The 13,095-nt window shown below is 36.9% G+C and overlaps 1 protein-coding gene across 2 annotated transcripts; it reads right to left on the reverse strand.

The window, feature by feature from the left end:
- Nucleotides 1-1,621: 1,621 nt before the first annotated feature.
- On the reverse strand, nt 1,622-12,759 carry LOC112172087 (carboxypeptidase SOL1). Of its 2 annotated transcripts, XM_024309264.2 has the most exons (15): nt 12,458-12,759; nt 12,083-12,137; nt 11,907-12,002; nt 11,714-11,744; nt 11,544-11,600; nt 10,195-10,290; nt 9,221-9,343; nt 8,637-8,741; nt 7,619-7,665; nt 6,825-6,950; nt 6,568-6,670; nt 4,937-4,999; nt 4,572-4,655; nt 2,675-2,738; nt 1,622-2,042 (listed from the first exon to the last, which is right to left on the reverse strand). In XM_024309264.2, exons 1-15 carry the CDS (start codon nt 12,555-12,557, stop codon nt 1,750-1,752), a joined length of 1,443 nt encoding a protein of 480 aa, XP_024165032.1. In that variant the 5' UTR covers nt 12,558-12,759; the 3' UTR covers nt 1,622-1,749. The 2 variants fall into 2 exon arrangements, with proteins under 2 accessions (XP_024165032.1, XP_024165035.1); XM_024309267.2 differs by lacking the exon at nt 12,458-12,759 and having other exon boundaries at nt 11,714-11,767; nt 12,083-12,127.
- Nucleotides 12,760-13,095: the final 336 nt, after the last annotated feature.

Genomic DNA, 13,095 nt, shown 5'->3' on the forward strand with positions numbered 1-13,095 from the left:
ACCATGGAGCGCGTTTACAAAGAGGTTGAAACGCTCACTAAAGTGACTACTTGATTGGGAAGGGATATGCCCACGCGTTTCTATGACAAGTTTCATATTCTATCGCGGTTCATGTTGGACATGATCTTCATTAGAAGCCCTTAAAGAGTTAAGGGAAACCGCTGAACACTTGAAATCCGAGTTTGAGATGAAGGATTTTGGGAGAACACGATTATGTCTCTGTTTGGAACTTGAGCATCGTGTCGATAGATGCTTAGGCATTTTTGACAAGGTCAAGCCTTCAAGCACCCCCATGATCGTCCGTAGTCTTGATCCTAAAAAGGATCCTCTTCGTCAAAAGGATGATGACGAAGATGTGCTAGAGGCAGAAGTGCCTTACTTAGTACAATAGGCGCATTATTGTACTTATCTCAATGCACAAGACCGGACATCTCATATGTTGTGAACTTGTTAGCTAGATATAGCTCTGCGCCAACGCGACGCCATTGGGTTGGTGTAAAAGATATCTTTCGATACTTGAGATGTATGTATGATATGGGCTTGTTCTATCCCTATAGAGAGATGATGGATTCGGACCCATCACACACCAGAAACGCCGCCAACGCTGGCCTGCGTTCTCTATCCCCATCCCAAAACGACATGTGTTTTGGAAGGTTTTGCTGATGTTGGGTATCTCTCTGACCCACACAATGGTCATTCCCAATCCGGTTAAGTGTTCACCATGGGAAAGGACCGTGACATCTTGGAGGTCTACATAATAGACCCTAGTCGCTATATCTTCGAACAATGCAAAGATCATTGCTCTTCACAAAGTGGTTCGTGAATGTATATGGATTGGATCCATAATTACGCATGTTCGAACAATTGTGGTTTGAAGTCTACCACAGATGAGCCTACGAGCATTTAGGATAATGCTACTTGTTTTGAACAAATGAGGCAAGGCTACATCAAAAGCGACAACACCAAGCATAATCAGCAACAACAGACACCCCTCGAGATCAAAGTGAACTAGGTTCGATTTGAGGACAGTGAGGCAGACTTGTTTACTAAGTCATTGCCCAATTCCACGTTCGAGAAACATGTGGCAAGAATTGGCTTGCGGAAATTATCTGAACTCCCATGATCGTAGTCATCAGGGGGAGGTGCAGACATCAGGGGGAGATGTCTACATGTTCGTCTCGAATCGTGAAGGGTGTGTTGTGCTCTTTTTCCCCTTCGACCGAGGTTATTTTTGTCCCACTGGGTTTTTGTTACTCGGCAAGGTTTTTAACGAGGCAACGAGAGAAGCACCGCGTTTGGGCAACACAAGGGGGAGTGTTCAAGGAAAACCTAATTTGTGTTTAGCCCAAACTCCAGGTTACTTGACCTAGTGGTAATAGGATTTAATTAGAAGGATCTAGAATCCTAATCAATGTAGAATTACTTTCCTTGTATGATTGAGATTCTATGCATTGTAATCCTCTATATAAAGAGGCCCCTATTATCAATGAGAATACACAACAAATTCCTCTCAAATTTAGTTTCTCTAAAACAGAAATAAATAAATTCTCCATTTTCAGGGTCAAATGAGCTCCATAACTGTGAATCACAATCTTTTACCCCATCCCCCAAGATATATGACTATTAAATAACCTTCTTGAAATAAATAAGTGGATCAAAAACAATATAGTGAATATACAACTAACATTCCTACAAATAAATGTTCAAAAAGAAAAAGAAACATTCTTACATATAAAAAACAATACAGCCTCAAACCACAACTGGCCTTTTTGATCCTGCTAATTGTCTCTGTTTTAACCGACTAAATGTCCTCCTTCTGTATAAAAACAAAAGGAATCCCGCAATAACAATCAAAAGCAAATATACTTCCAAAGGGGTCCCCCAAATGATGTTCATACTATCCAAGCTGCATTTGCAGGCACTGCGTAATATAGTCCCTCTGCGATCAACTTCAGGATCAAGAATAAAATCTACATTTGTGCCTGATTCTTCCAACCAAATAACCGTGGTCTTTGATTTGTAACCAGGAACAATGGCTGTGACTGCACACACCACAACCAGTAAATCCCATCAGAAACTTACGATGGACAACCACACTAGATTCGTAAGCACATATAGATTCTAAAGAGTAAAGATGCATGATTAAATAAAGGATTGGAATAGAAAATGCATGTTAAATGCACCTATAAATGGCATTAAATTACGACAAAGAATTTTCAAAAAACGGGTTAACAGAATTTATTCAGATGAAATCCTATTTCCTTTTCGTGTGAAACCTTATCCAACCTACAAGCCACTTATAACGAATTCCCATTCGATAGTTGAAAAGCAAATAATCAAACAGTCCAATGGCCTTTATTATTACTACATGTTCTTTGCACATAATTTTTGACATTGAAAACCATTACAAATATGGATTTTTTTTTTTTTTGTCACCAGCTATATGGATTTTCATTAAAAATATGAAAATCATTACAAATATGGGTTTGTTTTATTACAAATAAGGGTTAGTCTGTGTGTGCATGTATCATATGCCACCAGCTGTACAACCAAGGATAGGTGGTCCATAACATGATGCAAGAAGTTGTGTTTTATGCCTATTAATCATCAGTTCATTCAAATCATTTTAAAAGCATCCACCTTATTATGATTAAGCCATTTAATCTGCAAATACCTTCATATCTTCCTCCAGGGGCAAGCAAGCGATGGTAATCCGCAAAGGCTGTTCTAGCTTTTACCTGTCAGTCAAAATTTATGAGCAAAAAATTAACACATGGTGTCCGAAGTTTAATAAACTGACCAAAAAGTCATGACAGAGTGTAAAAAACTAAATCAAAAGTGAACCAAAGGGTATAACAAATCAATATAGAGCTGTCAGCAGGAAAACAGAGAGAAACATCTTCAAAAAAAATTTATAAAATCTTTGGAAATTGAAAGGGTATCTTTAGGTTTAGGGTATCTTAATAAAAATTTTGAAACCCCTGCCAGCTTCCCTTTCCCCAAGGATCATCATCTTACATCTCCACCATCTCCACATTAAATCACATTTGAAGCAAACTAAAGGAATTTTTGGAAGACCAACATAGATCCAAAACCACTTAGCAGAGAAACCCCCAAGGTTTTCTTGTTAATACAATTGGGACCTGTAAACAGATTTCAACCCCTAAAACCAAGTTTTAGGTTCAAACCAAGTGAAAAACACATCGGAAGAGCACAGTTTCATCAACTATTATGTCCGACAATGCAAACCATCAATGTTCAAGTGAAAGAAGTGGAATCAAAATGAGCATTTATTTTCATTTTTCATTTATTAATTTGATTAGAGATGTGGCTGAGAAAGATACTAATATCTGCTTAGTTTATTATCATTATCACACCACTTTTCCCTGGTATATTCTGCATATATTATAAATTGCCAATTGGACCATTAGAATTTTGGAAGACTGAGTTTTATGAATTCATGTGCTTCTAACTTACAAAATTGAACCCCTAGTATTGAAGGATCCAACCAGTTCAGTGTTGCTACAATTAGCTTAAATTACTTTAAGGAACGCATTGTTTGGATTTTCATAGTCCAACAATTGAAATAAGTTGGCATCTGTATTCAAACCAGATTTACTCTGTATAATAATCTATGATGCACGGAAACGCGAAAATACCCGCGTATCCCGTATCGAAACAGGAAACGGGTACGAAACGCGTCGGAAACGCTCGGAAACGTCCGGAAACGCGTATCCTGATTTGGATACGGATTGGATACGTACGTATCCTATTCGCATACGTGAGAATGTAAATAAATCAGATACGTGGGGGTAATCCCGACTTTTTACCCCCAAAAAATAGAAGAAAAAAAAAATCCTAAACCAGATCGAGAGAGAGGGAAGACAAGTCGCAGACCAGATCGAGAGACAGAGAGAAGAAAAATCGCAGCCCAGATCGAGAGAGAGAAAAACCTGAAGAATCATGAGCTGGCTTGATGATCAGCCTGAAGAATCTGTTGTGTTCTTATGCTTTGGTAGCTTGGGGAGCTTTAATGAAGCACAAGTGAAGGAGATAGCTCTGGGGCTTGAGCAGAGGGGGCAGAGGTTCTTGTGGTCTTTTCGTTTGACACCACCCATAGGCAGCAAAACTTTGACTCCTATCGACTGCTCGAACCTTGAGGAAGTCTTGCCGGATGGGTTCTTGGAAAGGACTAGAGGAAAGGGACTGATATGCGGGTGGGGGCCGCAGGTGGAAGTATATATATATATAATTTTTTTTTCTAATTATATATATATATATATATATATATATAATTGGCGTTTCCTTCACGTTTCCGTTTCCTATTACATTTAAGATTTGCCGTTTCCACGTTTCCGATCGTATCCTATCCGGATACCCGTACCCGTTTCGGTGCTTCTTAGATAATAATTAATATTCCAACCATTTTTAAGGCTGCCATGCATGGGTCTTGAACATCCAATTTAAGTTTGGAACTTCAGTCCTATCTCAGTTCTCAAACTCTAGCTATATGAGTATAGAAAAGATGAAAACACATAAATTTGAAGAATAGCACGAGTTGGTGAGCAAACCGTGTAATTTATTCCTTTGATTGCAATAGAGCCTGGCAATGGCCTCCCACCATCTGAGGAAAAGATCCTTCCATGTACTCCTGTCTGAAGAGTACAAGTTAAATGTAGATAAGATAACCAATATCACACCCATTTAACATTCAATTTTTGCAACATTGCTTAGCTTATGCTCTGATGCTCCACATACAGTACAATATATAACAATAATGTGAAAGATGAAAGGTCAATACACTTATGATTAGTCTTCTCAGGATTACCATGTGATGCAGAGTCATTAATATGAGATTGCCAACGTAAAAGGAGAAATATTTAATTCCTATTGTATGGATATGAAAGAAACATGTTGATTTTCAACGACATTGTACCTGTACTAGGCTAGCAACGAGATTAAGCATGCTCTTTTTGTTGTATTCCCAAAGAGTAAGAAGCTGCACATATACATATTAAAGTATCACATGAAACAGTTAAATGGTAGCAAGTTGACTTGAAAGGAATAGTTGAGGTGGAAGGTAAAAGTTGATTGTGCCAATTTATTAATCACTCAAAGCATCCCTCCAAAATAGGACAGCACCGGCAACAAGATCAGGGGACATACAATATGTGAAGCAAGCATAAGAATGATATAAACCCTATTGTTGAAACAGCCCAAGTTAATAAGCACAAAAAGTCAAAACTAACTGACACTACTCACATGTAGGTCAAGAACTACACCGATCACTGAAACATGCATCGAACTACAGCAACAAGGAATCAAGACTTAATTAAAGAGAGAAATCAAATACCATTTTACGCTACGAACGTACCCAGATCTGAGATCTTCAAGAAACACAGTAAAAACATGAGTTTTAAGTTTTAAGTGCGCACAGATACACTCCAGTTTCTGTTACTCAGAGAGGAAGAGACCGGTGAAGCAAAGGAATTTGTTTCCTAGGACTTAAAATGGAGGCATGTAAGTGTTGAAGAGAGCCTCTCTTTAAACAATCTGAAGGCAGGCCATCTAAACCCTTCAATGTAACGAGAACTTAGTTTTTTTTTTTTTTTTCACAAAAAAAAAAAAAAAAAACAAGAACTTGAATAAGGAAAGAGAATGAAACAACAAAACATGGAGGGAAAGAAGTTCATCATATTCCTAACTGAAATCCTCAAAGCCCCAACCCAAGTCCAGACTAAAGGATGTTCCTTTGACATTAATTAAAGGGAAGCACAACGGGAAGCAAGAAGCCAACTCATCACATCTTTATCAACAAGATGAGAATTCGGAACTGTCTAGTCCTTCTCCTCTTTTAAGAAGACTGGTGTGAGGCTATTAAATCTTAGACATTGTAAAGATACACTCAGAAGATTGTGTTGGTCCCCTCAACTGATCAGAAGAAAGACATTTAGCACACCTACAGAATAATGGGTAATTGACAGATGAAATAAGTTGTTTTGTGTTCAAAATTTCTCGCATGGACTTAATATAATGGAGGATCATCAGCATCCTCCTTGGTCAGGGATGTGTTGGTTAGCACAACTTTCTGTCAACAAAGAATATACTTTCCTTTTCCAGTTAAACTGAGTAGATACCTTTAAGATAAAAAAAGCTGATATCATTCATTTCACAAGCACTTATTGATCTATTATTTAGGATCCAGAAATTGGAATGGCATAAACTTCATGAGCACCTTTACATTGTCATTGGATGGGGAACACATAGAATGGAATTAAATTGATATTACCCCCACCAACTTTATATTTTTTTGGGGGGTGAATCAACAACACCTGCAGTACCCTAGTCATCAAATTGACATTCAAGTGATCTGACTATAGTTTCAAGGAACGAACCTTCTGGCTAAAGTTCTACTTATAGATTTCCATTTACTTGTCAATCTATCATGACTAAGGTAAATATAACAAGGAATTGGGAGTTCTCACGCACCATCAAAACTTGGATAAAGAAGACAACTCTATGATTAGTGTTGCAAAATAGCAAGACTCAAAACAAATGATGCCTAACCTCATTAGCAATAGGCCATTTGTTCTCACTAATCTCCAATGTCAATTCAAGACAGCCACCATATATATAGTTCCAGTCTTGCATGCCTCCATAGATAGGGTACCTGCAACAGGTGTCTTAAGAGCAAATGATGAATATTAAACGAAAAAAAATACCTATATGTAGTTGGTAGCTCACAATTGAAGAAAGCAGAATAAAATTATCATTTGATATGCACTTCTTAATTTTGTAAACTCCATAAACATTACTTGACATACCAGGAAGCTCCATTTGTAATTCCTCCTTCAAATTCCTTGCTCAAGGACATGTTATGGTGAGAACGACTGTACACACTAGCCAAGAACCGGAATGTTTTGTCATCAGGACATCCAAAGTACGTTTTCCTGCAAATTAAATTTGATCAAACGAGAAAAGCAAGCACAAAAGGTATCTTCATCAAGCATATTCTGGGATGATTTGAAAAGCAAATAACTCTCAACTGTTTTAGGGTTCATTTGATAATTTACAAAGCACAATAAATATAAACTATCTGCATCAATATCGCGACACTCTGAGGCCTACAATTCAAAATCATGGAATATTCATAATACAAAAGAAAAATGAAGAAGCCAAGGACATCATTACACTGAACCACCTTCTGTATGTTATGAAAAGTTAAACTATGATCAAAATTAAAACCAATCTAATAAGGAATACTGAAGTAAAATAAAGCCAATACAAAGGAACACCTGGAACCCATATTACAGGGAGAAACCTATCAGAAGTTTAGTATTCATAAATAGCCAATAGGAAAATGTTCAGAACAAATCCAATTATTTTTTGTGAGCTTCCCCTTTTTTCCTTTTGCTACCATATATGTTACAACAAAGATAAGTTTGGCAGGTTATTCTCTATTGAGAGGACAAGATTTCAAGATTCTAACCAACATTTTAACAAAACAGAACTGGAAATAGAGAACAGGGAATCAAGAAATAAGACAGCACTATCGAGTTTCAATGAGCATGATACAATGGAGAACTGTCTGGGTCTTCAGGGAATGTAAAATGACTACCTTTTATCCTGAGTCCCATCCCATGGATAATTTGCAACAAGTGCACCCTGCAAATAAGTAAAGGATTAGTGACTGATTCCTCCATATTTTTAATCAAAGAACTCATTATCCATGATGAGAAAGTGAAAGAGTTGATGAATTTCTGTGTGTTCTTCTCATTGGGAGGCAAGGTTTATATACCCAAAGGATAGCTACATTACAGCTATCTAGATCCTTAGTCTAAGCAATTACATGATGAACAGGAAGCTAAGATCAAGCAATAATGGTATACATTGAATCTGGATATCGTTAACTTAGAGGATTAATTCGGTGATTTAACAGAAAGAAACATATTTTTGGAATAGGCAGTATGAACATTATTAATGTATTTGTCAGATCAATTAAAATTGGAATAGTCAGCCCTTGCTTGAAAGAAAAACAAATGTAGATGAAGGCTAAAGAGTATTTTCATGATGGAATCTTTCAGAAATATTCGAAAACCCTTTTTTGTTTAAGACAAATTAGACTCTCAGCTTGCACCAATGCAGTAACTTCTACTTTTGGAAATTGACAATATCTATGTGAATGTCTTACCTCATCTTGGAAGAGACAAGTAGAGAAGGCAAACCCTAATATGCTTAAATATTCTCCATAACTTTCACAAAACAAAAAGAAAATTGATTTTCCATCATGAAAGTCACCATAATGCCAACGAGTTCACTTTTTCAATTGACTGTATCTTGTAACATTTATGCAAATGTCTTTCCTTATCTCCTAAGAGAGAACTCAGAGAAGTACAGAAAGCATTCCCTAATCTCCTTGAGTATTCTCCATAAGTTTGACTAAAAATTGTTTGTCCATCGTGCAGGTGCAGGTCTCCATTATGTCAAACAGTTCTACTTCTAAATGATTATAATCCCAAGCTATTAATAGTAAGCAGGTAGCTGTTTCAACAACCTTGTAAAGGTATGGATATAAGCAATGCAGATATGAATATGCAAAAGTAATGATTGTAGCATGAATACAATCAAGTAATTACCCCATGCAAGCTGGCAGATGCAGTGAAATGTATCTTTCTCAACCACTTCATTATTGCTCTTGTTTCAGGTTGCAGCACATCCACATCATCATTCATATGAAAGAACTGATATTGCATGCCAATATTTCTTATCATTAAAAAACGACCAATAAACTTCAGTACTGTAAGTTAAAAAATAAAACTTTATTAATGCTAGAAAGATGCTTTGGACATCCCACTATATTGCATTTTGATCACCAGATTGAAATCCTTTTCAACTAAATCAAGTGAAGTTATAACAGATATAATTTATTTTGCAACAGAGGGTACTCATGAAATTCATACGTTGTAATTTAATTCTCAGATTGCTAATGTCAATTGACATTTAAGATTTTGGTCTTAGGCAGCTATAGGTTTTTAAGACACTAATTTTACTAATTTTGACTCGTCCTGAATTTAGCATGTGGTCAATTTACTAGAATTGTTATATTGGTATTACAAATTTGAACTTTGACTATTGATGATGTTGGGCAGGATCTATAAGCTTTTCTATTGAGGAGCCTCGCCATAACTGTTCAATATAATCGTGCCACCCAAAAAGATACCTGATCCGGAAAATCTCGATTTAGGTCTATATTATTTGCATTACCACGCCTCCGCAGTAAAAACCCATCAGGATTCATAGATGGTAGTATATGAAGATGCACATTGTCCACAATCAATGTTGCCTGTGGTAACCAATAGACATGTGAAAGTAGGTTAATGAATATCAAGTATTATACACACCCAATGCTGTATTCGCACGTATAGAAAATATAGACCTCGAAATTCATTTATGAAATAGGAAAACATGTTCATTTTGGTCTGATTTATAGTACAAATTTTGTACTACAAAAGGATGGATATATATGTCGAGTCTTGAGAAGAATCTCTCTTCTATCCTATCATGATGCATACTCAAGTTGCAGGAAATTGATTTGAAATTTTTATTAAAACAAATAAACGCTGAAAGGTCTTGAACACATAAAGAGTGAGAATTTTGTGGAGCATCTTTAAATAAACTTCAAAAAAGAAAAGAAGATCTTTTGCAGAATTTCAATCACCCAACCAATTGAATGATAGTACTTATCCTAAAACAAATAAGACTCCATTGTTATGTCACATGTGTTCTAAAACATGACCAAGGAACATAACTCGGGATTACAATATCTTTTTAAATTCTATTCAGCAAAAATCCCTCATGCCCACCACAGGGTAAAAGAATCAGTGGCACAAAGCACTACCAAAAGGAAGCATACTGAAACATCCAAAAACAGCCAAGAATTGCTTTGATCTATGATACAATTATCTCAACAACTAAAACTATATGTCCAACCTCTGCCACGTGAATAGATCTTGCAAAAACAAAAACAAAACAAAAAGCAAAGTTTTGAAGAATAAAGTCAACTTTTCATAGCAAAATTTGCAAAAAATATAGACCAGAAAAGGGGGGGAATTGCATTACCAAAAAAAAAATTATAATAATAGTAGTAGTAATAGTAATAACAACAACAAATCTCCTACAGGGAAAGTAAAATACCACAGGATCTATCAAATAGTTGTCACATATCCAATTAGCAAGATGCATTAGAAGCTCACGACCTACAGGTTCATCTCCATGCACGTTTCCAATGTACTGCAACACCAAGCAAGTTCATCAAAAAAAATGCTCAAACTAGCATTTGAATTCCCCAGATGTGTCGCAAGTAATTTACATTCTGGGCCTCTGGGAAATGAATGAGGAATAAAAAGCTAGGTTTTCAAGTAAATACGTCAAAAACAAAGATACAAAAGCAAGCAAATATTCAAAACCAAAAGTTTGTACAGAGGTGAAATTCAAGCATTCCACTTTCACTAACATCCTTTTACTCAACCATCTACACATATATTCTGCCATGCAAAAAAAAAAAAATTTTAAAAAAAAAGAAGAAGAAGAAGATTGGACTTAGTTCCAACTTAGAACAAGTGCACATCACAAATTGTTTGAAGAAACTGATGCCCAGAGCAAAGCCAAATATTGAACTCTGTCCCACAGTGCAAGGGTGGTGATCAAATTCTTCACCCTTGGCCCCTCCTATTGGTTCCATCTGTACCATCCAAAGGATTGCCAGTACAGCACATCTTCCCAGCACCATCCCCCTCTTGCTTCCTCCAGAAACTTAACCTCTCGCACAATAAGGTGATACAACAAACTGGAACAACCGATCACAACTTAGACTCCCTAAAAAATCTGTCATCATGTCATTGCAATTGAGCAAGGAAGCAGCAAATGATCTGCACCTTCAGCAGCCTCTTTACAGAACCAAAGCATTTTCCAATTTCAATGAATATTAAACAATACCTCTTTTCTGGGCTATTGAAGGAAATACGATTTCTTTTTTTTTTTCTTTGGAGGTGATGTGTGAGAGAGAGAGAGAGAGAGAGGGAGAGGGAGAGAGAGAGAGAGAGAGGGAGAGAGAGGGAGAGGGAGAGAGAGAGACCCAAGATTATAGATTTTCTAAGCAAAAGCGCTATGAAATTACCTAGTAATTAGTATAACCAGTCCATCAAACACAAAACAACTGCAAAGCAAAAGCACCAGCCCAGTATACTTCATTACAAGACCCCTCCCCCCAACTAAGAAAAACTATGCTAATTAGGAATGTTTTTGAAATGTTTTGACAAGGAAGCCCAAAGAGAAGCAAGCAGTCTAACTCTATCTGACTCTGTCCCAATTATTGCCACATCCTCCTAATCTTTGAAGATTCTGTTGTTCCGTTCAGCTAAACCCACCACAAATGGAAAAAAACCTTACACCAAATGACCAAAAGCAGCTTGGATATGATCTTCATAAATTATATTCAAGAAAACAGTTTATATGTAAGCTTCTGTAAATAACAGATCATTCACCTTAAATGCAGGTTCAGGCTCTTCCTCCCCAGGCTTATCAGAAATTTCAATTACCCACTACAAGCAAAGGAAAAAGCACCACTTCATAAGATGTGATGGGTTACCCTGAAAAATAAAACTAGCACAAAAAGGAAACAAAAACAAGAAAGGAACTTGGGCCAAATGATTACCAGAGGAACCCCATACACACTCTTCCCAATACTGATCATCCATTCCAGAAATCCCTCAACGAGAGAATGAGAAGAAAAGTCAGCATAATCATCATGAAACTCCTAATACAAACACTAAAAACAGTCCAACTCATTGTTTCATTTTATATACACACAGTAAACTTCAATCTAGTACATAAGTACAAGTAATCACCTGTAAACCCTAGAAATGTTACTGCACCTTTGGCCGAAGTCCTTAATGGCCTTTTCCAGGTCAGAATTAGTCATGTAGCCTTGCGCGACATCAACACTGTGGAACATATTTTCACTTTCAGTACACAATCCATAGTTCATCTAAAACTATAACAATCCAACTTTACTAACACATACCTTGTCTGAGATCCTTCGTCCCCAAACAAGTGCCTGCTGGTACCATATCCGTAGCCTATGGACATCAAGCTCACAATTAGCTAAAGACAGTGCACAACTAAAAATAGTTATTCCAATGCTACATGAGCCTACAGCTTTGATTTTTCTTTTATCCTTTTCTGCTCTAAAGCTAAACTACAGTAGAACAATGTAAGTGAAAATAGGCATAATAGTCCGATCAAAAATAAACACTGTTTGGATTCAACTTTCTGATTGTAATATAAGTCGTAATAAATTGTGATATGAAACTTTCGCTTCAGATTTCAGTTATGGAGTTCAAAATTGTAAAAGAAAACAAAGGCATGCATAATAGGAACTGTGAGGGGAAGAGAAGACCTGTGGGGTTAGAGTTGGGACTGCCGCCTCTAGCAATAGCAGGAACAACGGAAGAGGAAAAGCGAAGGGAAATGAACAGGATGGAAAACAGAAGCTTCATTCTGGAACGGCGGTCGTTGATGATGATGATGACGACGACGGCGATGCTTCAACATCAGAGTCAGGAAGGCATTGAAGTACTTGATTATGAAAGAAGATCTGGGATTCTTGGATTGCACGTCGAATCGTTTTCCAATTTCAATGTGCGCAAAGTGAACGAAGACCAAAAGCAAACGGAGGCAAAAGTCAGACGAGAATTCGCTGTAGAGATATGGGCTTCAAGTATATATATGACCAGGAGGTCCGGCCCATTTCACACATTTCCTTAGCACTTTGAAAATCTTGACTTTTTGCGGCCAGAGACTCAAAATACAAATCACATGAACTACAACATATTGGGCTACCTTTTTTGTTTTGATGCACAAAGAAAACAAAGAAACAAACTACAGAACAAAGTCCCTAGCTACTCTCCCACCTAGATATCCAACTAGAAGGGACACAAAAAGAGGGTGGCAATTATGCCAAGAAAATCCAACGGTCCATATCTTAAATTAGCATTTAAAGATCATCTTTGTAAAAAATTAATCGAATCAGAAATC

This window comes from Rosa chinensis, chromosome 6, assembly GCF_002994745.2.
Source record: "Rosa chinensis cultivar Old Blush chromosome 6, RchiOBHm-V2, whole genome shotgun sequence".
Lineage (NCBI taxonomy): Eukaryota > Viridiplantae > Streptophyta > Magnoliopsida > Rosales > Rosaceae > Rosa > Rosa chinensis.